Source organism: Sorex fumeus, unplaced genomic scaffold, assembly GCF_029834395.1.
Source record: "Sorex fumeus unplaced genomic scaffold, SorFum_2.1 ptg000191l, whole genome shotgun sequence".
In the NCBI taxonomy this organism is placed as follows: Eukaryota; Metazoa; Chordata; class Mammalia; order Eulipotyphla; family Soricidae; genus Sorex; species Sorex fumeus.
Genome location: NW_026606248.1, coordinates 3,772,482 through 3,800,421, shown reverse-complemented (window position 1 = coordinate 3,800,421; position 27,940 = coordinate 3,772,482). Strand labels below are relative to the sequence as shown.

Here is a 27,940-nt window from a genome sequence, read left to right as displayed (position 1 = left end):
TAGACAACATATGATTTTATTAATAAATAGTGCGAAAGCATCAGTGATAACTGTTTAAACATTAAATTCTTTTAAACATCCATGTCTTGGCTTTAATGTTGTGGATACTGACCTCTATGGCACTGCAAGTAAACACATAAAAATACTTCCCATTTCCATGCACAGGTATTGAGCTATATCACCATTTACAGATTATGAAAGACAAAGTAACCTTTGCAGTAATTAATATTCATTTGAACAGCCACCATTAAATGAATATTAAATCAAGCAATAAGTAGTCTAGATTCAATATGCTCTAGATTGAGTTTTAATTTTGATGTCATTGAAAACTTAATTTCATTTTCTTTAAAGAAACGTCTTCTGGATATATGGATGCTGAAATAAAAACTGAGAAATACGTTCTCTGACCATAATAACAAAATTCACACAGAAGAGACTATTTGTTGCCTCAGAAAAAGCAATACATTTTCTCATGATTGCTCTCTCCAGGCCTCACTCCCAATTATTAAATGCAAATGCTTATAAGTTCTAACCCCCAAATACAGTCTCCCAGGGGAAGTTACAAAATTAAAGAATGGCTCATTGTATTAAAAAAGTGAAATTCCAGCAATGCTAATAATGACACGAATTAAACTTTAAGCATCCATAAAGTGTACTTCTCTGAGTCTACTATTATATGCAGGTTTATTTTCTTTAAGAAGTAAAATGAAGTTTGAATAGTACGGTTTGTGGTGTAGTGACATCAGCAACTGCCAGTTCTTGCCCATCAACAAGTCCCAATTCTAAAACAGAAAAAGTAAAATTAACCAAAGGAGAAAAATCCCAATAAACAAGATAAAAATATATGTACCTACTATGGTCTAAAAATCCAGTTCTCCTTAAGCAAAGAGTAAATTTATTTTCTTAGAAACTTTTAAATCTTTATTAAACGAGCAATGGATTCTTCATTGTTTCTAAAGATATAATTATGGTATCATCATTTTAAAAGCAAATCTAAAAGTATTTATTAACTTTTACCAAAAAAGAGAAAGGAAAAATGAAATATATTAATCAGTAAATATACCCATTTAAAATCTTTCAGGGAACTAGTGACAGTATAGCGAGTAGGGCTCTTGCCTTGTATGCAGTCAAACAGGGTTCAATCCCCAGTACCCCATATGGTCCCTAAGCACCTGCCAGGAGTGGTCGATGACCACAAAGCCAGGAGTAAGCCTTGAGCGATGCTGGGTATGGATGCAAAACGAAAACCTAAACAGTATCTTTCAGAGCCCCAGAGATAGCTCAAAAGGCTTAGAGTGAATGCTTTGCATGCAAGACCCTCAGGTTTGATGAATCCCTGCCCCTGTACAGTCCCCCAAGTAACACACTAAACCATGAACAGTCCTTGAGCACTGCGGGATGTGGCCTCAAAATGAAAGCAAAGAAACAACAAAATAGTACTAAAATACCTTTCAGGGTCTTGGAGAGATTTGGCCTTGTTCGTTCTTCAATAGAAGTTACTGACTGGAAAACAATATTTCAATGTACAGCACATTAAATGAAATTCAACTTTTAATACAACTTTGTTTTAAGAAAAAAAACGGAACACTGATCACCTGTAAGTAAAGTGTTCTATTTTTCCCCTCTAATGTGGCTGTGATGGCTGGAGATTTCATCTGCCTATATTAAAAAATAAGTAAACACAAGTAGTAAGACAATTCTACCTTTTTTAATCATAAAAATCACAGAAATTTACCTGAAAAAACAAAAGTCCAAAACACTTACAGAGATGCACTATTGGTTAGATAATCCAAAACCTCCTGCAGTTTAGCTGATGGAGAAAACTGAATATTTTGAGGAAGCTGGCTACAGGCTGGACAGTTTTCCTACACATGTAAAACACAACAAATAATTATAGTAACACATCAATGTTTCTTCATCGCGACAAAAAAAGATTCTAGTTGTTTAAAATCCTGCAAATTTCCCATGAATTTTATTGCTTAAACATGTTTTTCCTAATACTATTTTTCTAAATTATTTTGGGACGTAATTTATTTCAGGCAACACTACAAAAATATGTATAGTTTGTAGGGTTCTTTAATTAGAAAATACAGGGTGGGTAATTTCATTCATATTTCTAAGTAATGGTTAGGATTTAAAAATCAAAATATAACACAAAATAAAAAACTCACTAATATTACTAACCTTCCTCTCTGCTTCAAACGTGTAGGTATACAGTCCATCTACATCATTAAATACCAAGTAATTATTAAGAGGAATGTATGCACTGTAATGAAAAAGGTATATATTTTTATTTTATAAGTATTGATTATACTTTTATTATTATATACTTTTATTAGTATACTTTTTATTATATACTTTTATTAGTAAAAAAAAATTTTAAAATATATTTTTATTACATAAAAAGCACATATCAACCCAGGCCAAATCATCCATCCATCTATCTATCTGTCTATCTAAAAACCTTTGGTTGCCCTCAAGCACCACAAAGAGTGGCTTCTATAATGAATGTCACCCATTTATGAGTCCTTCAACTTAATCCCCAGGACCACACACACAAATTAAATGATAAATAACAGCCACTAGAGAAGTACCCACACAGACCACCCACAGCCCTGCTCTTATCCCCTTCACATTCAGATCTAACAAGTCAGTTTCCAGAGGTATGCTGCAAAGGTCAGGAACAACTTCCCAAGAGTAATAGACTCTAAGAGCGAGTTTGGGGGCCTTCACCAAAACCTAGAAGGGATCCCAGCGTCCTTGACTGCATGATGAAAAAACTGATCTCAACAATAGTTTTTAGGAATTTCTTTATCTTAATGTCGCCCTGGCCATAGCTTGCCATGACTCCTTTTCACGTGTATCATATAAAGTAAGGTAAGGAGTCCCTTAGGCTTGATGCTCCAAACCCCATTCTCCAGCATCTCACTCATCTTCCAGTCGTTAGAGCCCACACATACCCTGAAGTCCACCACACCCAAAATCCTATGCAGGTCACTCCTGCTTTAGAAATAAAACACACACACACTCACTCACACACACACACACACGATTAAACAAAACACATTACCTTGTGGCTATTTTAAAAACCTCAGTGGCACAAACAGCTGAAGAGGGTAAAAAATAAAGTTGCATTAACTCAATGAATATCAGACAGTTAAAAGTTTTTTTAAAAAGTTCTAAAATGCAAGGCTGCTCATTAAAAATGGTGTGTGTGTGTGTGTGTGTGTGTGTGCGCGCACAGCGCGCACACGTGCACTTTACATAATACAGTGACAGTCACATTTTCCACCCTACAGACTGGCCCACTTCTCACCCTAAATTATGTTCTCAACCTTTTCTTCTCTGAAGAAGCCCATGTTCTCTCTTAAACATGTCTTTCTCCCTCGTATTTCTCTAAATTTTTCTTTTCTTCCTTCCTTCCTTCCTTCTTTTTTTTTTTGGTGGGTGAGTGGGGAACACCCAGTGACACTCAGGGTTTACTCCTGGCTCTGCATTCAGGGATCACTCCTGGCTGGGCTCAGGGGACTAAATGTGGTCCCAGGGATCAAATCTGGGTCAGCCACGTGCAAGGCAAGTCCCCTTCCTGTTCCCTATTGCTCCAGCCCAGTAAATTGTTCTAAATCAAACAATTTTACCTCACTAAAAATCAAACAACAAAAAGTAAAGTCACGATTTTTGTGTAATCCAAGAAACAATACTCTTTTTCTTCCTCTATTTCACATTAATGACAGATTTAAAAGAAATGGTACTAAAATGCCCCTTACTGCCCAGTACTTAGTATCTATGACATAATATAATTAAAACATAAACAAGGTTCAAAAGCTTGTTCAATTTTGGATGGTTTAATTACACTGCCCACTCAAGAAATTAAATTCCTAAAAATGCTTTTGCATATCAAGCAGCAGATGCAATGTCAACTTATATACTGAATCAAAACTTTAAAAAACTAAAACAAAAGTAAGTAGCATTTTTTTCTCACCTGCAATGACTGCATTTGTGGAAGCTACTGCAGGAATGATTCGTTTTACCACCCCTGGGGGGAGAAAATATTGATTAAAAAGAGATCATTTCTTTTAAAAAAAAAGTACCTTAGAGAAAATCATTATTAAATATCATTTTCTACAACTTGATTTATAGACTTTCAATCAGAAAATATTTTAATCCTGAACTATCTTTTTTTTCACATCACTTGTAGAAACCATTTTTTAAACTCTTACCGTGTTCAGAATCCTCAACAAGTCAGAGCAGTAAAAAATGCCAACTCTTCATTAACCCTGATGTAGAAGTCAAGAATACTACTACTAAGTGTGTTATGTTCCAAACACAAAACAAGACTGAGTCATCACTTTTTATATTTTGTATTTGGGGGTGGTTGGGGCCATATCCACCAGAGGCTGCTCCTGGCTCTAAGAGCTGCTCCTGATGGTGCCTAAAGACAATATATATGGGGGGCCGGAGCGATAGCACAGCGGGTAGGGTGTTTGCCTTGCACGCAGCCGACCCGGGTACGATCCCTGGTATCCCATATGGTCCCTAAGCACTGCCAGGAGTAATTCCTGAGTGCAAATCCAGGAGTAACCCCTGAGCATTACTGGGTGTGACCCAAAAAGTAAAAAAAAAAAAAAAAAAGACAATATATGTGGTGCCAGGAATCACACTGGGGTCGCCACAAGCAAGCCTTAACCCATGCACTACTCTCTGGTCCCCTGAAATAGCTGTTTCTTATTACTCAGACTTTAAAGACAGAGAATGATTCTGAGCAATATAAAATAACATGAGCCCAGATCTACTCTAAAATAAATAAAATGCTTTAAATTTTTTGTTGATTGTTTTAAAGGGCCACAGCTGTGTGAGGAGGTGGAGTGCACCATGAGATGCCTCTCTGCTCTACCACTACTTGAATTACCTACCCAGCCCCAAAGTGTATGATCTTAACTCGTATTCTGTATTGTGCTATATTAAGTTTGAGCAAAGATTTTAGTATAAGTTTTTTTTTTTTTTTGCTTTTTGGGTCACACCTGGCGATGCACAGGGGTAAAGTTACTCCTGGCTCTGCACTCAGGAGTTACTCCTGGCAGTGCTCAGGGGACCATATGGATGCTGGGAATCGAACCTGGGTCGGCTGCATGCAAGGCAAACGCCCTACTTGTTGTGCTGTCTCTCCAGCCCCAGTATAATATTTTCTTATAGAATAATTTCCTTATAGGATAGTTTTTACTTTACAAAAAATTATAAGCCAAAACTGCTCCTCACCATCTTTGTTCTTACTCTACACCATGAAATTCACAGTTTTCGATTTTTACTCCCACTAGATCATAAATTTTGAAAGTTCCACCTTTAATCTTTGTTTTGTTTCCTGGCAAAGGGACTGAATCTGGGACCTCACACATGTAAGCCATACTGGTTACCCGATGGGGCTGGGGACCTTTATGGGGCACTGGGGATTGAACCCGAGTCAGCCAAGTACAAGGTAAGCATCCTCCCTGTTATACTATTTCTCCAAGCCCCACTAAACCTTTCTTCAATTAAAAAAAAAAAATAAAGATTCCACTTTATAACTGTATTTGAATTGTTCATTTTAGAAAACAGAAATTTCAGGAAAAATTAACCATATTATCTTGTAATGGGAGGGACCAACCGCCTGAAAGGTTTGGTCACAAGATTTCAAGTGTAGATTACTCAGAATTTTCTGAAGAGAGGAAGAAAACTCAGAGATCAGAGTATCTGCCTTACATCCAGAAGGCACCATATTCAACCCCCAATGCAAGGTCCCCCAGGACCATGGGAGCCTATCGCATCCAACTGCCGGGCCCAAAGCACCAAGCAAGAATAGAAGCGATTGACAAGAGGCTCCAGGCTCCTGCACACCTGTCATAAGGCCCCTATTTAAAACAAACAAAAAATCTACAAAAATATGAAACATGAAATGAAGATAAGAAGTTGAGAAATCTATTGCCAGAAGTTGATTGGGGGGGGGGGGGGGGTGTTGGGTGAATAGTACAGCAGATAAAGAGATGGTCTTGCACACGGTGGAACCAAGTTCAATCCCCAGCATCGCAAAGGGTCCCCTGAGCACCACTGGTAGCATATTTCCTGAGTGCAGAGCCAGGAATAAGCCCGAAGTAATGGCCGGGCATGCCCCCTCCCACCCCCAACCCCTCCTGCAAAAAAACCCTAAAAATTAATTTCTCGGGAGCCTGGGGATGACTTGGCAGCAAAAGTATCTGCTCTGCAAGTGCAGAGTTACAAGTTCAATGCCCTGTGCCACCTACATGCATGGAGCACTATCACTGGGGCTTTGCTGACAGGGATCCCTGGTGCCACGGTGGTATGCAATCTCTGGTACACTGCCAGGTGTGTGCAAAACTCTGTGTGAAATATTCAAGCACCACAGTCAGAAGTGTGAGTGTCACAGTAAACCCCAGAAGGTACCACAATCAATCGGAATGATACACAAGCTGGGACCCGAGTGATAGTACAGCAGGTAGGGAAGGGCCTTTGCATGCATACAATGTGGCTCGATACCCAGCATCCCATCTGGTTCCCCAAGTACTTCCAGGAGTAATTCTTGAGTGCAGAGCCAGGAGTAATCCATGATCATCGCCAGGTGTGACCCCAAAAGCAAAAAAAATACTGTGCACAAGCACTGTAACTGAAGTATGTAACCCCCAATAAGCACTGCAGCCAAGTGTGTGAGTGCCACTAAGAAATGTGGGGGGGCATCCTTGATCATCACAACAATAACAAAAGGAAGGGAAACAAATTTCTGAATAAATGACTGTAACTCCAGAGAAAGGAAAATAAGATGATGTTGACCTCATGCTGATTAGACTGGAAGCTCTGTAGTGAACCAAATACAGCAGGACGTACTTAACTGGCAGAAATGACTGGGAACTGTAACACTGAGAAAAGCACCGATAAAGTGATTCAAAACTCTCCCACTCCAATTCTGCTTCTATACTTCTTATCAAGGCCTTCAATTATCAGACTTAAATATGCCAACCAATCAAAGATTAGTAAGTTAAAACACTGAAGTGAATTACAGTTCCTTACCAAGACAAACAATTACCAAATGGGCACTATAAGTTCTTAGAGATTGTACAGAATAGCAATGAAAAAGGAGGTATGATCTCAGAACCTTCATCCTGGAGGGAGCAGATAATACACAGGTGTTCAGAAACTTCTAAATAACGAAGAACAAGTCATTACTGTTGGGAATAGTGGAGGCAGCCAATTAGACTGAATGGCCAAGGAAAATTTCCTTGGGGAAGTGATAATTTGAGCCAAAATCTAAACCGTGAGAAAGCCCTGCCATAAAATGACCGGGGAAAAGATGATTCAGTAAACAGCAAGAACTAGATGGTAAGTATGAAATAATTTCCATAGAAAAGTGAGTCTGGAAAAAGAGATTTTGAAAAATGAGTCTACCATTAGTTCCATGCAATTATAAAGGCCCTCCCGTTGTTCATCAATTTGCTCGAGCGGGCCCAGTAATGTCTCCATTGGAGACTTTGTTGTTACTGTGTCTGGCATATCGAATACGTCACGGGAAGCTTGCCAGGCTCTGCCGTGTGGGCGAGATACTCTCGGCAGCTTGCCGGGCTCTCCGAGAGGGGCGGAGGAATCGAACTCGGGTCGGCCATGTTGGCTGCGTGCAAGGCAAACGCCCTACCGCTGTGCTATTGCTCCAGCCCATGCAATTATAAAAAGGTAAAATAGTAAATGTCTCAAGTCATGTTGTGTTGAATGAGAAAAACTGGTTAAGCGAACAGCCGAGGAAGAAGAGAAATCAACAAAGAACATTCCAAACAGAGGGTGGTCAAAGAGTATCAGAACTCAAAAGAAGTAAAGTTGGTATGTGCAAGAATACAAGAACGGCACTGTAGGAAAAGTTAAGGGGTGTGTAAGAATGGAATTGGCAGGTATTACTAGAACACCAGCAAATATAAAAAGATAAATGGCAAACTTTCCAGAGTAACAGTTCTTTTTAGTCAACTTGGTATAAACGGAATTCTAGTTGTGTTGTGCCGGAGACCACACATTCTGTTGTAGCTCCAAAGATATATCAAAACAAGTCAAACCCAGAATTTTGTATTTATACTGGTGGAGGGGCTTGGGGCCACATCCTGACAGTGCTCAAGGACCATACAGTGTCAAAGATGAACCCTAAGTCAGTCATGTGTAAGACAAATGCCTTGCAACTCTCTCCAGGCCCTAAAAGGTTGCATTTTAACCCAGAGTTGAGAGTATGGATAATACTGAATATAGAGAACAATCAGTCTTATCCAAATGCCTCAGGAGTTAATAAAATTCATCTCAGTAAAAGTGAATGGCTCAATATGCATTATTTGCTTCTAAATGTAAGCAAATAAAAGTCAGTGATTTTCCTCCTCCTAACAGAGTAGTACTATGGATTCTACTAAACTCAGTTCTGTCCTATAAAATGAGGCACTTAGACACTATTACTACCGAACCTCAAATGGGCATTACTGATTATAAGAAAAAAACATAAACACTACTTCCAAAGCACCTCCTGCCCAAAGATCATAATCCAGTGTAATCCACTAACTTACCTTGAGTAAGTCTATATGTAACACCCTTAATATTATACTGAGATGCTCTTTCTTGAGATTTTTCAAAAATCCACTGGATATGACCAGGATCATCTCCATCTAATGGAACCCCTTCTGTGAGTGGAGGGGAAATGAAACATAAATGTAAATCAACATTTTCTAAAATGTACTTAGTCAAATACAGACAAATAAATATTTTATTGTTAATTTTTTTGTGAATATGTTAAGAAAATATGTGTATTACCTCCAAAAGGCTGCTCCTTAGGCCACTGTAGTATCCTGACATACTCAATACAGTGTTCTGGTAGCCTGGGCATAGATGCAATGGTGCACATGGGAAAATTAACCTAAAATTACAATATGTCTCCTTTAGTGGATTTAATGAATTATTTTTAAATATATCTAGTTGTATATCTAGTTGGGTTTTTGTTTTGTTCAGTCTTGTTTTTAAGGTTTTTTTGGGACCACACCTGGCAGTGCTCAGGGCTTACTCCTAACTCTGTGCTCAGGGTCATGCTTAGCAAATGCCTTATCTGTTGTACTCTCTGGCCACTAAATGTATCTAGCTTCTAACAACTTCTTCTAATTCACTTTTTCATTTATATAAATAAAAACATTTTATACCATTAATAATGCTTCTAAAACTAATAGCAGCTGAGTCACTTCATGTAGCTTGAACTATTTACTAAAATTACCATATATCTGTAGATTTAAGCAGTTGGACAATGGCAAATGCTGAATAAATTCTCATTATAAGAACTTTGTTACATTTACCTGATATTTAAATCTGAAAGTATAAAATAAGCCAAAAGAAATTCAAAGTTAAATCAACTCCAACTCAATACTCAAATTTATATTTATAAAAACTTCAACTGTCCCTTAAAACAGACATATAAAGAGTCCCATCTTTGAAAAGATCATTCAGCCCTAGTGTCTTTATTATCTTGAAACAGATAGAAACCAAACAATATACAGTATCTCCTACTCGCTACCTAGCTTTGTAACTAAACCCGTAATCCAAACTTTCCAAATTAAAAAAATACAAATTACAAAAACAGATTAAAGCTATCATGTTAAGTTCCAATCATTCTCCAAAAGAATTTATTTTGCTATTATCTTACTGTCACTATCCTCCCGTTGTTCATCGATTTGCTCGAGCGAGTCCAGTAACATCTCCGTTGTGACACTTCTTACTACATTTGGCATATCAAATACGTCACTGGTAGCTTGCCAGGCTTTGAGGGGGGCGAGATACTCTTAGTAGCTTGCAGGGCTCTCCAAGAGAGGCAGAGGAATCAAACCTGCGTTGGCTGGGTTGGCTGAGTGCAAGGCAAACACCCTACCTGCTGTGCTATTGCTCCAGCCCTTACTATGATTTTTTAAAATACAATTATCCCTGGCCTGAAAAATAGTACAGAAGGAAAGGTGCTTGCCTTGTATGCAGTCAATCCTGGTTTCTATCCCTGACACTACATCAAGCACCACTGTCTAAGCAGACCAAGGAATAGCTCCTATGCATTGTATAATAAAATGTGACTGTTCCTAATTTTTTTTCATACCAGGAATTGAACCTATGATTCAATTGGTTCACATGCATGTGAGACATGCATGCACTCTGCTACTTGAGCCATATTCCCAGGCATCCAGATCCTGAACACTCGACTGGACCAAGCAATCCAATTCTGATTTCATCCCCCAAGATATAGTAAGACAAATTACAGGTGCTATTTTGATTACCTGTGGTGGATACAGTTCCAGTGTGCATTCAATACAAGCAGTCATCCCAGGCAGAATCACTCGGGCATTCCCTTTAAAGCCTTCTGTCCCCCCATCTATCAGAGGGACAATGGAGCTTGCATCTAGTACACCATCCTCGTAATTGAGAAGTGATATCTAGGAATATTATTTGAAGAGTTTAAAAGTATAGGGAAATAAGATTTTTTTTTTAATAAAAGCATATTATCAAGTAACTCAATGAGTCAATTGCATTACTGGGTACTAATATATCACATCGATTATGTTAGCAATTTATACCTCACTTAAAAATTGGCAATAAACAATGGAAAATTATCTTTGCTGAAAATTTATCTAAACTGAACATTTAAATATAAGAAATTAAAAACATGAAATTCTCAAACATTTTGTCAGTTAAAGTACCAGTAGGAGAGGATGAGAGAGGGTAGGGTGAAAACATGCATCCACCTGACCCGGGTTTGATCCCTGGTGCCCTACATGGTGTCAAGATCCAGGACAGATCCCTTAGTGCAGAGCCAGGAATAAGCCCAAGAACCACTGGATAGGTAAAGGTAAGGTAAAGGCCCTCCGGTTGATCGTCGATTTGCTCGAGCGGGCCCAGTAACGTCTCCATTGGAGACTTTGTTGTTACTGTGTCTGGCATATCGAATACTCTCGGTAGCTTGCCGGGCTCTCCGAGAGGGGCGGAGGAATCGAACTCGGGTCGGCCATGTTGGCCGCTTGTAAGGCGAACGCCCTACCGCTGTGCTATCGCTCCAGCCCTCAAGAACCACTGAATGTGGCACCCAAACCAAAACCAAATAAAAAAAGATAAACACTTTGGAAAACAACATAAAGTTCACGAAAAGTTACAAGTTCACATCTTACCAGCATGCCATTTATCCATCTTCTGGCTATGATAGAGTCCAAGCCACATACAATTATATGAAATTCTATTTTAAAAAAAAAAGATTATTTTTTAAAAGTTATGCACAAAATTTTTTAAAAATTTTTATTAGTGAAACACCATGAGGTACAGTTGCAGACTTACAAATTTTTGTGCTTAGGTTTCACTTATACAATGATCAAATACCCATCCCTCTGCCAGTGCCCATTTCCCACCACCACTGATCCCAGAATCCCTCCCACCCCCCATCCCCCCATCCCCCCCTGCCTCTGTGGCAGGGCATTCCCTTTTGTTCTCTCTCTCCTTTTGGGTGTTGTGGTTTGCAAAAGAGGCTCTGAGTGGCATCAAACACATTTCCTAATCCTTGAATATCCTAGTTCTTATCAGGACAGAAAAATGCAATTAATGATGAGAAGAATTAAAAGAGAAGTGTTCCACATGTTTCTGATCTCTCTTACATGTGGCATATAAAAACATAGTAGGGGAATAATGCCCCTAAGCAATCGAAACAAAGAGCATGAAAACTGGTCTTCAGCAGGAAGCTTGCCAGTGCGGAGAAGGGGGAACATGTCAGGGAAGGGAACACTATGTGTGACAGATACGGAGGGGAAAAGTGACTGCCCCAGAGACAGGCGTGGGGCTGGAGGGAAACTAGGGACATGGGTGGAGGGACTCGGACACTGGTGAAAGAACTGGTATTGGAACAGTGTATGCCTGAAACTCAATCATGAATTACTTTATAATTATGTGACTCGAAGTAATTGATTAAAGAAAAAGGTGGCACTCTTTTTCAATCAATTCCCTTACTGAAAAGCAAACACCCAAGAGAGAAAAGCCAGTACATTTATTAAAAAATTAAAACTCATTTTCATGTCAGTCAAAGTTAATGGTGAGCCTGGGCAATTAAAATAAAGAAAAGAACAGCCAGTGAACAGCTTTCAGATAGCTAGCCCTAAACTTCCAGTATTTACTGAGAATTTAATTTCAAGTAAACAACTTACGTCGATAGAAAATATCATTAAAATCCTGAATCTTGTTGAAATGTCTGAACAGAAGGTAAAGGAATTTAAGCTTTGAAATTTTAATTTGTAAAGTGAACAATGCTGTAACAAATTATAAATTTGTATTTTAGAAATGTCATAAATGTTTAAAGCAGTGGAATTCAAGGACTCTGACAAAACCAAAAACCAAAAACTACCACAATCCAATTTTCTGATTAAACCTCTAACACTCCTACGTTAAACACTAAGTTTCTCTCATTCCGGAACCCCATACCATTTTAATCATGGCTGACATATCACCTGGTTTGCCTTTTATTCATTCAGAAGCCCCGGAAAGCAGAATGTACGTATCCTAACATCCGTACCCATCAACATTAAGTCGAGTAAGTTTCTTTGGCATAGGAAGAAAATGTATTACAGCTTTGGTTGTCTCAAGTTTTGGCCTACCTACTGCAAAGCTATTATAAATATCTGAGAATAAATTTTCATGCAAAATAGTCATTTCTTTGGAATACCCATGAATCAAACTGCTAGACCATACATTTAGATTTTTTTTCACATTTCTATTTTTTAACAAGTAGTACCATTTTGTATTTCTCACTGGCAACATATCAGTTACAGAGTTTTCTGTATCTTTGACAGCTTGATAATAGTCACTGTTTTTTACATCATACTTACTCTAATAGGTGTGCAATAATCTCATTATGGTCATAATTTGAATTTTTTAGTTTTAGGCACCATGATTTACAATACTATTAATGATAAGGTTTCATGCATAAAAATGTTCCAACATCAAAAATAGGATTTTTAATTTTATAGCTTGTGATGTTCAATATCTTTTCATGTGCATTTCAAAACTTCCTTTTTAGTGAAAGAGACCTTGAATTTTTTTCTTTCTTTTTTTTTCTTTTTGAGTCACACCCAGCTTTGCAGAGGGGTTATTCCTGGCTCATGCACTCAGGAGTTACTCCTGGCGGTGCTCAGGGGACCATATGGGTTGCTGGGAATCGAACCCAGGTCGGCCGCGTACAAGGCAAATGCCCTACCCGCTGTGCTATTGCTCCAGCCCCTTGTCCATTTTCTATGTACACACTATTTCACTCAAGTTCTAAGCATTCTTTATATAGTCAAGATGTGAGTCCTTTGTAATACTTAAGCATTTTTCAGTTTGCAGTTCATCTTTTCTCCCTCTTAACAGTTCCTTTCAGCAATCTGCTCTGTTTTCTCTATCATTGTATCAAGATTAATTAGACCTGGGCAAGGAATTTATAATCTAATAGAGAAGGTATAAATTTATCTGAAATTAAGAACAATAATGCAAAAATAACTGCACTAAACTAAGTTTAAAAATTGCACATAAACTAAGTTTAAAAATTAGGCCAAAACTTGAAAAGACTGGGAGTAAAATGTTATCAGCAGAGACTTCTCATTAATAAGCTTTCTACCATTTTTTCTTTTGAGTGCATTTTCTATATTAAACAGCTTTTCTATAATGAAAATAAAAGCTTTAAAGTTAATTCTTTGTCAAAAGGATACGGAACTACATTGCAGTTAGGAATTCTGTCATTTAAAAATTCTGCAGCAACTTCAGCTTTAGGTCTTCCAACATCTTTAGGCCTATAGAAAAAAAATACTTAAATTACCATCCATGCTATATGGTCAGATGATGTACAAAATCTATTTTCAAATATAAAAGTATCCACAATGGTATCTAGAAAAAATATTTTTACCTAAGTATTTTTAATAAATATAATCACTCAATTTGCTCGAGCGGGCCCAGTAACGTCTCCATTGGAGACTTTGTTGTTACTGTGTCTGGCATATCGAATACTCTCGGTAGCTTGCCGGGCTCTCCGAGAGGAGCGGAGGAATCGAACCTGGGTCGGCCTTGTTGGCCGCTTGTAAGGCGAACGCCCTACCCGCTGTGCTATCGCTCCAGCTCTGCTATAGCTCCAGCTCAATACTTAATCACTCAATACTTAATGTCAACCCTTAATGATATGTTAATTAAGTAGCTATAAGTATTAATAATTATAATTATTTTTAAACAAATACAGAGATGATGATTTTTTTTTCTAGGTAAAGCATGATTATGTTTCCAAGTGACTTCTCACTGTAGCACTTCTGAATACAAAGCAATATCCCAGACCCAGAGCTTTTCAGTTATCTATGGCGGAAATCCCAAACTTCAGAGTGTTTTTATTTGGATCATGACCTAAATACACAAAGTATTCATTCTAGGGATAGAGGAACTTTCATTTATTCCCTTGTTGCTTGTGTTGGTAAGTAGTAAATAAAACTCGTTCATGACACCATCAGGGCTTGGAGCACAGAGCCCGGAATCAGACTAACAGCCTCTACCATAGAGCTAGCTCTTCAGCTCCAGGATTTTTTTTCATCCCAGAATAAAACCACCATCTAGAGCCGGAGTGGTAGTATAGCAGATAAAATGTTTGCCTGCATGCATTTGACCCAGATCTGATCCCTGATGGGCTGGAGCAATAGCATAGCGGTAGGGCATTTGCCTAGCACGCCGCCGGCCTGGCTAACCTGGGTTCAATTCCTCCGCCCCTCTCGGAGAGCCTGGCAAGCTACCGAGTATCTTGCCTGCACGGCAAAGCCTGGCAAGCTACCTATGACGTACTCTATATGACAAACAGTAAAAACAAGTCTCACAATGGAGACATTACTGGGCCCACTCGAGAAAATCGATGAACAATGGGAGAACAGTGCTTTGATCCCTGGCACCAAATATGGTTTCAAGAGCTCTGCCAGGAGTGATCCCTGAGCACAGAGCAAGGAATAAGTCCTGAGAACCCCCGGTAGGAACTAAAATACAAAATAAAAAAATTTAAAAAGAGAGAAAATGAAAACTTAATAAAAGCATTATCTTAAAACACTTTCTAAAAGCTAAAAATATAAGGCCTCAAAGATTATTCCCAGATATTAGTTATAGCTATAGATAAAAAAGAACTTATAAATTCCTCTTGTAATCTCAGAGCAAATGTTATTTTCCTTAATTTTCCTCACTCTCACAGAAATCACTCCCACTTACACAGTAAGTGCTTCATCACTACTTTTCCTCAACCTTGTTATTGCTGCTGCTGCTGTTGTTTTGGGGTCACATCTGGCTTACTCCTGACTCTGTGCTCAGGATGCTTGGGAGACCATATTTGGTGTCAAGGTCAATCCAGCTTAGCCACGTTAGCTGTACTAACTCTCCACAAGATACCCTATCAACAGTGCAAAGGGGTCCATATGCATGGCAGGGATCAAATGAGGGTCAGCTGCATTCAAGGCAAGCCCCTTATCCCTGTACTATCTATCTGCTATCTGGCCCCACAGGGTAAACACTTTCAATGAAAGCTGAAAAAAAAAAATCATGTGTTAGAAATTGTATTTTATTGAAAAATAAAATTTTAAAGAAAGGTAGTTTTTTCAACTAGAGAGATATTACAAAGATTAAAGAGGCATTTGTTCTTGGTCAACCCTGTTTTGATACCCGGCATGACATGGTCACTGGAGCAATGATGGGTGTGACCCCAGGGAAGCCCCTGGATCTCCTGAGAACTGCTCAGGAAGCCCCCTCCAAAACAAACACGATGAAACAAACAAAAGGCCTTAGGGGCAGAGGTGACAACCAGGGTACACAGCCGATAATAGCTTGAGGTCTGCTGGATGTGGTGGAAAAACCCCAAGAAGAAAAGAAAAATAGTTAAGGTGAATTTTCTTCTCTATCCAAAAGTTTATTTTTTTTTTTTAATTATAAACCTTTGGTAAGAATTTCATTCTCATTCTACTACAGAAAAGGAACTAGCAGAAGCCAAGAAATGTGATTTCAGTATTACATCCAACTACTCTGAATACAGGGTCTTTAGGTATGTAAAGCAGATAAAGTAGCCTCATAATTCCTTTGTGTTTTATTTATTTTTTTTGGCTACACCCTGCTGTGCTCAGGAGTCACTCCTGAGAGTGTTCAGGGTACCATATGTAGTGTAAGGCATCATACTGGGATCAGCTACATGGCACATAAGTGCCTTAATCTCTGCACTGTCTGACCTCAAAAATCGTTTTAGTTATGAATTATATATTCTTTCATAGTAGGGCTGGAGCGATGGCACAGCGGGTAGGGCGTTTGCCTTGCATGGGGTCGACCCAGGTTCGATTCGTCCGTCCCACTTGGGAGAGCCTGGCAAGCTCCCGAGAGTATCCCGCCCACACAGCAGAACCTAGCAAGCTCCCCGTGGTCTATTAAATATGCCAGAAACAGTAACAAGTCTCACAATGGAGACGTTACTGGTGCCCGCTCAGCAAATCGAACAACAGGAGGACAGTGCTACAGTGCTTCATAGTAGACCCCAAATTCCTAGGTGATTTCTAGACTTTTATTTTAAAATAAAATGTTACAAAGAAAAATACTTTTTGGAACATAAAAATACTACAGGAGTTAACCCTGAATAGCAGCAGCTAGGGATTAAGGGCTAAAACTGTTTTGTTTTTAAAACCTGCAACTTTTAAAAGGGAGGGCGGGGACTTTCTCATATATTATGCTTGCACAACACACTGGCCTAATCACTTTACCTTGAAAATAAGAACCTCACCCAGTGGGCTGTTGTGAGTAAATGAGATAAAACAAAGAGCTCACAAAGTACTCAATGCACCCTGAGCACACAGTGTTAACTACCATAATGATCGGTTCTTTTTTTAAGCCATGGTTAAAAATTCATGGCCTATTATAATAACCAATCAATAAAGTAACTTATTAACTTTTTAGAGCAACTAGGCTCTAAAATTTGTAAGATCAGAAAAAGTCCACAAATTTCTACTGAGTAAAAAATTTTCAAGGACTTAAGAGGCCAACATGAATTTGACCCCTGGCACTCCGTATGATTTTCCCAAGCCTGCCAAGAGTGATCCCTGAGCAAAGAGCCAGGAGTAAGCCCTGAGCACAGTTCCCGGGGTGGGGGGTGGGGGGGCCAAAAGAGATTCAAAATTAAATGTAGAGTTCACAATGCAATTACAGCTTCCTTAACCTGGCTTAATTTAACCCATTCTTTTCTTTAAGATCTTCCTCAGAGGGGCTAGAGTGCCAGCAAAATGGGTAGGGCATTTGCCTTGTACGCGGCCAATCCAGAGTTCAATTCCCAACATCCCATATGGTCCCCCAACACTACCAGGAGAAATTCCTGAGTGCAGAGCCAGGAGTAACCCCTGAGCATTGCTGGGTGTGACCCAGAAAACAAAAACAAAAACTTCCTCAAAGATAGAAATTTTTTTTTCAAATTTTATGTTCACAATAATGGATTACATTCAATATTTTAACACCAATCCTGCCACATTACACCTTCCCACCACCATGATTTTAAATTTTCTCACCACCACTCAAGCCTGCTCCACAGGCACATGCTAGATAATATATATCTTCTGATAATATTTTCTTAATTAATTTTTCTTATTAGTGAAACACCATGAGGTACAGTTGTAGACTTACAAACTTTTGTGCTTTGGTTTCAGTTATATAATGATCGAGTACCCATTCCTCCACCAGTGCCCATTCTCCACCACCAATGAACCCAGTAGCCCTCCCAGCCCCCCAGCCCCCCCACCCTGCCCCACCTCTGTGGCAGGGCATTCCCTTTTGCTCTCTTTTTCCTTTAGGGTGTTGTAGTTTGCAATAGAGGTATTGAGTGGCCATCGTGTTCGGTCTGTAGTCTACTTTCAGCACTCACCTGGCATCCCGAGCGAGTCCTCCAAACACCCTTAACTTGGTGTTCCCTTCTCTATCTGAGCTGCCTTTTCCCCCAGCATGTGCTGCCGGCTTCCAAGCTATGGAGCAGACCTTCTGGTACTTATCTCAACTATTCTTGGGTGTTCATCTCCATTCTGTTACTTTATATTCCCCAAATGAGTGCAGTCTTTCTGTCTGTCCCTCTCTTTCTGACTCATTTCACTTAGCATGGTATTTTTCCATGTAGAACCACTTGTTTGCAAATTTCATGACTTCATCATTTCTAACAGCTGCATAGTATTCCACAAAGAAATTTTTACCTCTATCCTGAATTTAACCTTACTTTTCTCCTAATCAAACCTTATCCTTATACCCAGGAAAAAGTCTGTTTCTATTAGTATCTGTAACTCTTTGCCTAACAGACACTCAAACCCCTGAGAAAGCTATTTTAATAGTCACTCGAACCCCTAAAAGCTATTTTATAAAATTCACTAACAATGAACAATGAGGGTTAGTTAAATAGGGATGGTGTGTAAGGGTTGCATGCAGGAGGCCCGGATTTGTTCTCTGGCATTGCACTGCCCCCCCCCCCCCCCCCCCCCCCCCCCGGCACCACCAGAAACAACCTCAGGCACTAAGCTAGGAGTAGTTAGGTATGACCCTAAAATCCCATTTCACTAATAAAATTTTCCTCATATTTGCACATACAACCTACTTTTTCTAAAAAAAAAAAAATTCAGTTGTTCCTGGGTTTTCTATCCTTAACTTTCCACTTTCTTTCCCCTTCTGTCACTTCATAGTCCCAGATTCACTATTCGATTCTCTCTCACTGGTCCTCGTTACTATATTTCACAAAGGCCAAATATTCTTGCTACTTTTATCTTATAAAGCAGCTAGGAGGAAAGAGCTGCGTTTCAGCTACAGGACATAAAAGCAATAAATCTCTGGAAATTTTTTAAAAAGAAACTAAAGCAATGTATTTCACCAGAATGTCCAAAATTTTGTTGCAAATTTATACTTAAAATGGGAATGGTAGTTTAAAATCATATCTGCGGTTGGTGTTACCTGCCATAGTTTTAAAAAAAAACTGCAGTATACACAAAATTAAGTGATTATTAGGGTTTTAAAAAATTAAACATCAAAACTTACCTAAATAAAAACTGCCTATTCAGATTGGAAACATCTATAGTGTCCATGTCTATAACATGAATCTGTCTAAATCCAGATAATGCCTGTGGGAACAACCAAAAGATGCAATTACACAGATGCTTCAAATCTTAAAGCTAAAAATCTTCAGTGATAAATTCTGCATGATCAGGGGCTAGAAAAATAGTACAGAGGGTAGGATGCTTGCCTTGCAAACAGCTGACCTGGGTTAAATCCCTGGTATCCCATATGGTTCCCTGAGGACTACCAGGAGTGAATTCCTAAATGCAGAGCCAGGAGGAACTCCACAGCATTGCTGGGTATGGCCCAAAAACCAAATAAATACATACATAAATATCTCTGTATGATCGTATTTAGTGGTGAGACTCTTATAAAGGGTTCCTCTATAAATATAAATGTCAAAAATATCTAACTACTCACTTGCTCTCAAATAATCTGTAACCAAAAGAGGACAACTCAAACTTTATAGTTGTTTGAAATATATAATTCCATAAACTCACTTATAAACTTTGCTATTGTACTGCTACTTGAATTTTACTCATCTTATTATCTGTTTTTGCTATTCTTTTTTCAGAATACATATAAAAGCAATTCCTGTAAACTGAACCTCATTTTATTTAACATTAAGCAGGTCACAACTCAGAAATAGTCATCATTGAGTTAACTACTCTAAAAACCAAAAATGTAGGAAAAAGCAAAAAAATCTGTTGCATTTCAATGTCAATACCATTTATTCTGACAGTAGAAGCACTGCTCAACTTTACCAGCAGAAATAAAACACAAAATAAGTTTCAATAATTAGTTACTCCTTTTCTGATTTGTCAGTTTACTTGTAAGTAATCAAATTAAATCACAAGTCAATGATTCTGCCCCTCAACTGACCCTAAAAGTAATCCATAGTTGTTTTCTAAATTCCTCTTGTACTTATTCTAATAAGATTTTGCTCCAGCACTTCACAAATGTGCCCTTGTCAATGGTATTTGTACCTACATGTTACTAGCTCCAATGACCAATTTTCAGTCTCTTCTAACTTACCCTTCTGAAGTTTTTGGCAGGATGGGACAATTAGTTAAAATGCATTCTATAATTAGTGACAGCATGAAAAATCTTTTTGGTTAGTGTCAGGGATAGAACTTCACAAGTACAAGGCAAACACTCCATCACTGAGCCAGCAATGTGTGAGAATTTGAACCTTAAAAAAAAAATGAGTTGGAGCTGGAGCGACAGCACAGCAGGTAGGGTGTTTAACCTTGCAAGCGGCTGACCTGGGTTCTATTCCCAGCATCCCATATGGTTCCCTGAACTCCGCCAGGAGTAATTCCTGAGTGCAGAGCCAGGAATAACACCTGTGCATCGCCAGGTGTGACCCAAAAAGCAAAATAAATTAAAAAAAAATGGGTCCTAGGTCACGACTCAGGTGTATTCCTCCCACTTTACAGGTATCTGGAGCGTCTTCATAAACATCAAGAACAGGGATCTGAGTTTCCATAAGCAAACTCAATCATCCCTGCTCAACACAACCAAATCTGTTCCTTTTACCAGTCCTCTTCATTGTAGTGATTATTAACTTCACCTTTCCATTTGCTTAGGGCAAAACCATTTTTATTTTCTATGTCTTCCTAATCCTCTTCAGCTCATGTCTACATACCATTCCAAGAGCAAATGCAGTGACTCCTTCTTAAGGATATACCCAGTCTTGGGGGCTAAAGCTCTAGTAGAGCAAGGAGAATTTGCCTCGCACACAGCTGGCATGAGTTCTATGTTGGTATCCCATATGGTCCTGCAAACCTGCCAGGAGTGATCCCTGAGTGCAGAGACAGGCATAAGCCCTGAGCATTGCTAGATGTGGCCCCAAAAACAAAAAATTTAAAAGTTTAAAAATAAGATCTGTCTATATCTCACACGATGTCTCAAACATAAAGAGGATGAATCAATACTTGCTCAAGGGCACTTGCTTTGCATGTGGCCATCCTAGGTTCAATTGCCCAGCACCACATTCTGGTCCCTTGAGCACTGCCAGGATTAATCAGGTGTAGCAAAAAAATTAAGTAATAAAAAATCAATCCACAAAACTTGTCATATCCATGTACTTGAACATGAAATAACGTGGAAAATGGTAAACAGTATGTCCTTTGCTTCATCCCTTTAAGTGGTTATACAATTCAAAAAACAAATTTGCTCAATGACGACTACTCAGATGTAATCTCCAATTATTTATATTTAAAATTAAAATAACATTTGCAAATAATACCTTTCAATCGAGCAAGTTGAGCACCATGGGTTTGTGCATCTAACGCCTACGAAAACCACTACCCATCTTACATAATTTTTTTCCTTCTAGAACCCTTCAATTCTTACACTGTATAACATTTATACCTGATTAGTACGTTGTGATAGTACATCACAATACTAGTATTTATTTTGAAATTTATTAGAGACCATGAAGATCTACAATTCCCAAAGACCTACCACTGCACCAAGTACCCTAACAATATTAAAGCTTTTGCAGTTTCACTAAGAATAACATCAGTATTCCCTAGCAAACTAAATGTGGTTATTTAAACTTGAGTCACAGAGCAACTCTTCGGGTCCTTTCTCTGGGTCTGATATCTGTTTTATTTTCCAAAAAGAAAAATGTTAGGGGCTGAAGCGATAACACAGCAGGTAGGGCATTTGCCTTGCACGCGGCTGACCTGGATTTGATTCCCAGCATCCCATGTGGTCCCCTGAGCACCACCAGGAGTAATTCCTGAGTGCATGAGCCAGGAGTAACCCCTGTGCATCGCCAGGTATGACCCAAAAAGCAAAAAGAAAAAGAAAAATGGTATCTACTTTTCTATACACCAATGAAAAGTCTGGCAAGTAACAGATCTAATTCCTTCTGCTATCTATTTTCATTTAATAAAATAATTATAAAAACCAATTATTAAAATAAATCATAAATTTTCAAGGATACCAAAATAGCTTCATTAATATCTTCTATTAAAACTTATTTATTAAAAACAAACTGACTCAAAAATGGGAGTAAAGTAGCTGTCTCAAGTATTTGTCTAGTACCATATGATCATCAAAAATTATTGCCTGGGGGCTGGAGCAATAGCACAGCGGGTAGGGCGTTTGCCTTGCATGCGGCCAACCCAGGTTCGATTCCCAGCATCCCATATGGTCCCCCAGGCACCACCAAGGGTAATTCCTGAGTGCATGAACCAGGAATAACCCCTGTGCATTGCCAGGTATGACCCAAAAATAAAAAAAAAAAAATAAAAAAAAATTATTGCCTGGGCTGGAGAGATAGCACAGCGGGTAGGGCATTTGCCCTGCACACGACCGACCCGGGTTCAATTCCCAGCATTCCATATGGTCCCCTGAGCACCGCCAGGAGTAACTCCTGAGTGCAGAGCCAGGAGTAACCACTGTGCATCGCCAGGTGTGACTCAAAAAAAAAAAAAATATTGCCTAAAAGAGAGAGAAATGAGGAGAGAAAAAAGAAGTGTCCACCATTAACTAGGGGAGAAGTGGAGGGGGGACTGGGAAATGTACACTGGTGAAGGGTTGGGTGGTAGAGCACTATGACTGAAATCCAATCATGAACAATTTTATAACTGTGTATCTCATGGGATTCAATTTTTAAAAAGTGGGAGTTATTGTTTAATTACTGTCTGATCTAATGATTAAGGGAAAAGAGATTGATAACATGGAACATCAGCATAATTCCAGGAACATCAGTATAATCTAGAAAAACTTGGCCAAGTCATATGTCTCTATTTCGTTTATACAAAAATGATAATATCGACCTATCTGAATTAGTTTGAGAAACCAAAGAAATTATTTTAAATATTTAAATATAAATTTATCTAAGAGATTAAAGAGAAAAGGATTAAAAGTACGATAAAGAAATTTCCTATATGGCAAAAAGAGAAAAAGATTTAATTATCACAAAATATATATGCACATTACATATATAAATTTATATATTACCAGATTTTTCAGGAGCTCACATCCTAAGCCGCCTGCTCCAATCACTAGAACTTTACATGTATCTAACAAAAACTGGAGAGACTGTAAAGAATGAAAAGGTATGTTAAACTGATAGAAAACTAATAAAAGCATCTTTCATACACAAAACAGTTTCTGGTATTTCATGAAAAATACAAAGATTACAGACATTGTACTTATTAAGTTTGAAAACAAGGTAGAACCAGTTGTTCTCAAACCCTCATGAATTCAAATCTTTCACCATAATTTAAATGATCTCAGGGCTGGAGCAACAACACAGCAGGTAGGGTGTCTGCCTTGCACGCGGCTGACCTGGATTCAATTCCCAGCATCCCATATGGTCCTTCAAGCACCACCAGAAGTAATTCCCAAGTGCAGAGTCAGGAGTAACCCCTGTGCGTTGCCAGGTGTGACCCAGAAAGCCCCCTCACCCGGCCAAAAAAAAATATGATCTCATTATAGGATTATAGGGGCCAGAGCAACAGCAGTACAGTAGGCAAGGTGCGGAACAACAGTACTACAGTGGGCAAGGTGCTTGCCTTGCACGCAGCTGACCTGGGTTCTATCCCCAGCATCCCTTATGGTCCCAAGTCCACTAGGAATGCCCAAAGTAAGCCCTGAGCACCATAGGGTATGGCCCCAAAACAAAACAAAACAAAACAAAACAAAAGAGACCTCACTGTATGAAACGAAAAGGCTACTCTGGGACCAAAGAGATAGGACATCAGGAAGAAAGGACAGCAGGTAGGATGCTTGCCCTGCATCCAGCCAACTGAGTTTCAATCCCTGGAACCCCAGATGGTCCCTTGAGTACAGCCAGGGTCACTCCTGAGCACCAGGGATGTTGCCCAAGAGGAAAAAGAAAGCTATTTCTAAGAAGAAATAACTATGCTTAGTTAACTTTTTGGTTTGTTTGTTTTAATTTCTAAAGGGAATGGAAAGCCTCCAATTAAATTTAACTTAAAATAAAAAGAAAAATGTAAAAAATCTTAAAATCAGAGGCATGGGTCAGAGAGTGTACAGGGATTAAGGTGCTTGCCTTGCAAGCTGCTGACCCTGGTTCAATTCCTGGCACCAGAGAACTGTCAGGAGCGCTCCCTGAGCACTAAACAGTTAGCACTGCAGGGTGTAATGATGATAATAAATTAAGGCTCAAGCACTACAAAGGGTAAATTAAAATACCACAAGAACAACTCATTTTTAATTATTCCACAATATTTTTATCATTCCACAATCAGTGGAATACTATTCTGCAATCAGTGGAACTTACAATACATGAGAGGTATTAGAGCAATAGTACAGTGGGTAAGGCACATGGCTGTGTACACGCCTTGCACATGGCTAGCCTGGGTTTGATCGTCAGCCCCAATACAATCCTCCCGGCTCAGCCAGGAGTGACTGAGCTGAGCCAGGAGTGATCACTAAGTACAGAGCCAGGAGTATGTCCTGAGCACTGACAAGTACGACCCCAAGAAAAACAGTACTAAAAACAAACAACAACACACAGAAAATAAGAAAACGGACAAAACTCTTAGAAAAATGCACACAAATATAATCACTTAAGAGAAGCATCTTCTATCAATTCCTGCACCCCCAAAACACATCAAAAGCACAAATAGTATGGGTTATCCAAAGAAAGGCACAAATAGTGTCAATCTCTCTATTAAAAGAGAAAAATTATTCAGAAGAAACAGTGAGCGAAACTCAGCATATGCACCTCATTCTTAAGAGTAGCACAGTATTCCTATTTCAAAACAATCTATTAAGGACATAAAAATTTGCCATACAGAATAATTTTCAGTCCTTGTAAAACAACTTGTATCTAATTGACTATTTAAGGCCAACACTACTTGTCAAAAATTCTATTCCTACATTATAAAGCCTTCTCATAATTTTAACATGCAGTATTTAAGAAGCTCAATTTCAACTTAATTTCAAGATTCAAACAAGCTCATCCATACTACCATCAAAATTAATTTTGTATAACAGAATTAAGAACAAAGTGTCTTGTCTCAGTTATTTTAAGTTGGAATCTTAAGTATAACAGCTTTAAATGAAGTTGTGAAGTTTATTCTTGGAAAACATGAACATATTACAAAAGAAAGTGAAAATGACTCAAACTTTAGTTATCTGCAAAATATTCAATTTAGTTTTTCAACAATCTTATTAGTATTTTTATTACAAACTCAAGTTAAAAGGATGCATTTTATTATTTTCGAAGCAAAATTATTAGAGGAGTTATTTAAAAGTAAAAGTTTCTCACTTCAGTGCTGGGTTCGAAATCAGGGTGTGTGAAGGGTCCAGATCGCTCGAGGAACTTCTTTACATGGTTCCAGCGACCATCCCAGTCTCCAGTGTCCCCACACCCACCATCAACAGCCATTCTGCACAGAACACAGTAAACTCAGCTGAAACCATCAGTATGAAAAAGCCATTCCTACAACTACTATGGTTTTCCCAAATGAAAAGAAAAATCACACCAGACCTGCCCAAAAAGGGAAATATTCAATAGTTATAATCAATTTTTTTTCTGGCTACCGTAAGGAAGTTAAGAACTAAGTTCAACAAAATGAGCAAGTTGCACGTTTCTAGTTCATAGAAACTTAAGCTCAAACTTGGAACACTTGGTCAATCAGGAAGAAATGAGTTTTCAAACAAGCTCATCCATACTACACCTGAAACAAGCCCGTCTATACTACATCTATACTACAGCTGAAATGTATAAAAGATCACTGAGGACTGTTCTAATTTGTCCTCCTAGCACCTGGAGAAATACGTTTCAAGGCACAATACTGCAGCTTCAAAAGTGTGATACTTCAACTCGTGAGTCCTTTTCAAGTTTGAAAAGTGTGACTTAAAGACCAATTCTCACGAAACTTGCACACCTTTCTCTTCTGAAAAAAGTCTCAGGTTTTAAAAAAGAATGGCAATACTCTTCAGTTTTGTAGTGTCATTAAACTCAAGTTTCAGGTTATAATTACACAACAAATGGGCATTACCACCTAGAAACCTTTTAGAACATACAATGACCTAAGGCCAGACTCTTCTGACAAGCTACATTAGCCCCTCAAAGCCAGGTTTGATTGTGGTTATTTTTAATTTCCAAATATCCTACAATCACGCTCTTTCTAGCTTTGGGTATATTAGTAGCGATCTGATCTTTTCAAATTGGGGCAAAAAGTATTGCCAACCGAAGACCACGAGGGTTTTGAAGCCACAGCCAAGATCCGGAATAGCATTGTGACCTTGAGCAGATTGCTTAACAGCGGTAAACCATCTGTAGATTGTAGCTACCATTTATGGGTCAGGATGAGGATCAAGAGCTAATCCCGCGGGCCTGAGTTAGTGCAATTCTCGGCATATATTAAGTGTTCAAACTTTAACTGTCATTCGAAGCAAAAGTGGACCGGAAATAAAAGCAGTAACATTTTTGGGGGGTTTGGCTGGGTGTTTTTTTTGGGGGGTCACACCCTCGGTGATGCTCAGGAATTGCTCCTGGGGGTGCTCCGGGGACCCTACGGGGTGCCGGGGATTGGAACTCGGGTCAGCCGCGTGCAAGGCAGGAGCCTTACCCGCTGTCCTCTCTCTTCGGCCCCGAGAGTTGAAAAAGGTTTCAAATAAAAGGAATGTGAACTTAAGCTTGGCAGTCCAGTCCTCTTGCAACTGCAATTGAAGTTTGAGGGAGATACCTGAAGACTCCGAAGCGGGCAGTGTTCGGAAACGCCCCCGAAAACGAGCGCCTCGGGCCGCTACACCACACACGCACCCAGGGGGCCAGACCTTCCTCCCCACCCGTTCACAGAGAGGAGGGCAAAAAAATCAAAAAGGACGCGGCGCTGGCCAAGCGGGAACGGCACTTCGGAGCTGCCGCACCAGCAGAAAACTGGGCGCCCGACAAGAAGCTGCGGCCGCGCCGCCAACGGGTGGGACCGGCCCGGCGCCCGCCCCGGCCGCGGCCCCCGACTCCGCGCGGGGGTCCGGCCACGCCCAGCACCGGCCGCGGCGGCAAGTGCTCGCGGCTCGGCCTGCCACGGCTCCCGACGGGCCGCGGCGCGTCCGCGTCGCCCGGGACGCCGTGCCCACGGGCCACGGCTCCCGAGCACTGGGGAGGAGCGCGCGGAGGGGCGCGAGGGGCGCGAGGGGCGCGCGGGACCCGCCCCCCGCCCCGCCGGGGCAGTCGAGCGCCCGGCGGGCCCCGCGGAGCCGCGCGGCCTGCGCGCCGGGCCCGCGCCCCGCCCCCGGGCCCGCTGCGGCTGGACCCTAGGCCTGGGGGCGAGGGAGGCGGGGGTCCCGGCGAGGGGCCCCGGCCTCCCGCAGCACTAACTTCTCAGCCAGCAGCTCCTCTACTCTCCTTCTTTTCTTCTCCCTAAAAGAAAGAGAGAGTAAAAGAAGGGTCAGCGACACGCGACAGGCTGGGCGCCGCGCGGAGACGGGCGGGGGGCGGGGCGGGAGGGCTGGGGCCTCCGGTGGCGGCGGCGGCGACTGCCCCTGCCAACGCTCGCTCACAGGCCGGCCCGACCGCGCGCCCGCAGGGGCCCGGTACTTACGGCTCCTCGCCATCCGCCATATTGTTCCCCGCCTCTTCCCGGCAGCCCTCACGGCGGGCGGGGCCGGGGCGGGCGCGGGGCGGGGCCTCCGCTCACGGGGCGGGGCCCGGCGACCCCGGGGCGGGCCGACGGTCACGAGGCAGGGGCGGGCGGGGCCTAGCCCACGGGGCGGGTTCGCTGACTCACGTTGCTAAGGGCCGCCCGAGCGGGTGTGTTTGTGGTGCGGGTGGGGTCTGTTTTTTGTTTCCTTTTTCTTCCTGCGGTAGTTTTGGAAGCCCTGTCGG

The 27,940-nt window shown here is 40.3% G+C and overlaps 1 protein-coding gene across 4 annotated transcripts; it reads right to left on the bottom strand.

The window, feature by feature from the left end:
* Window positions 1–27,731, bottom strand: UBA3 (ubiquitin like modifier activating enzyme 3). 4 transcript variants are annotated; one of them, XM_056108006.1, is made up of 19 exons: window positions 27,657–27,686; window positions 27,434–27,475; window positions 26,682–26,772; window positions 25,373–25,493; window positions 23,092–23,172; window positions 19,096–19,178; window positions 13,755–13,835; window positions 12,219–12,262; window positions 11,199–11,263; window positions 10,314–10,469; window positions 8,821–8,923; window positions 8,577–8,690; window positions 3,983–4,036; window positions 3,071–3,107; window positions 2,185–2,266; window positions 1,765–1,865; window positions 1,596–1,659; window positions 1,449–1,503; window positions 1–782 (listed from the first exon to the last, which is right to left on the bottom strand). In XM_056108006.1, exons 4-19 carry the CDS (start codon window positions 25,490–25,492, stop codon window positions 694–696), a joined length of 1,329 nt encoding a protein of 442 aa, XP_055963981.1. In that variant the 5' UTR covers window position 25,493; window positions 26,682–26,772; window positions 27,434–27,475; window positions 27,657–27,686; the 3' UTR covers window positions 1–693. The 4 variants fall into 4 exon arrangements, with proteins under 4 accessions (XP_055963981.1, XP_055963978.1, XP_055963980.1 ...); XM_056108003.1 differs by lacking the exon at window positions 26,682–26,772 and having other exon boundaries at window positions 27,657–27,731; XM_056108005.1 differs by lacking the exon at window positions 27,657–27,686 and having other exon boundaries at window positions 26,682–26,780; window positions 27,436–27,475.
* Between the last annotated feature and the right edge of the window lie 209 nt (window positions 27,732–27,940).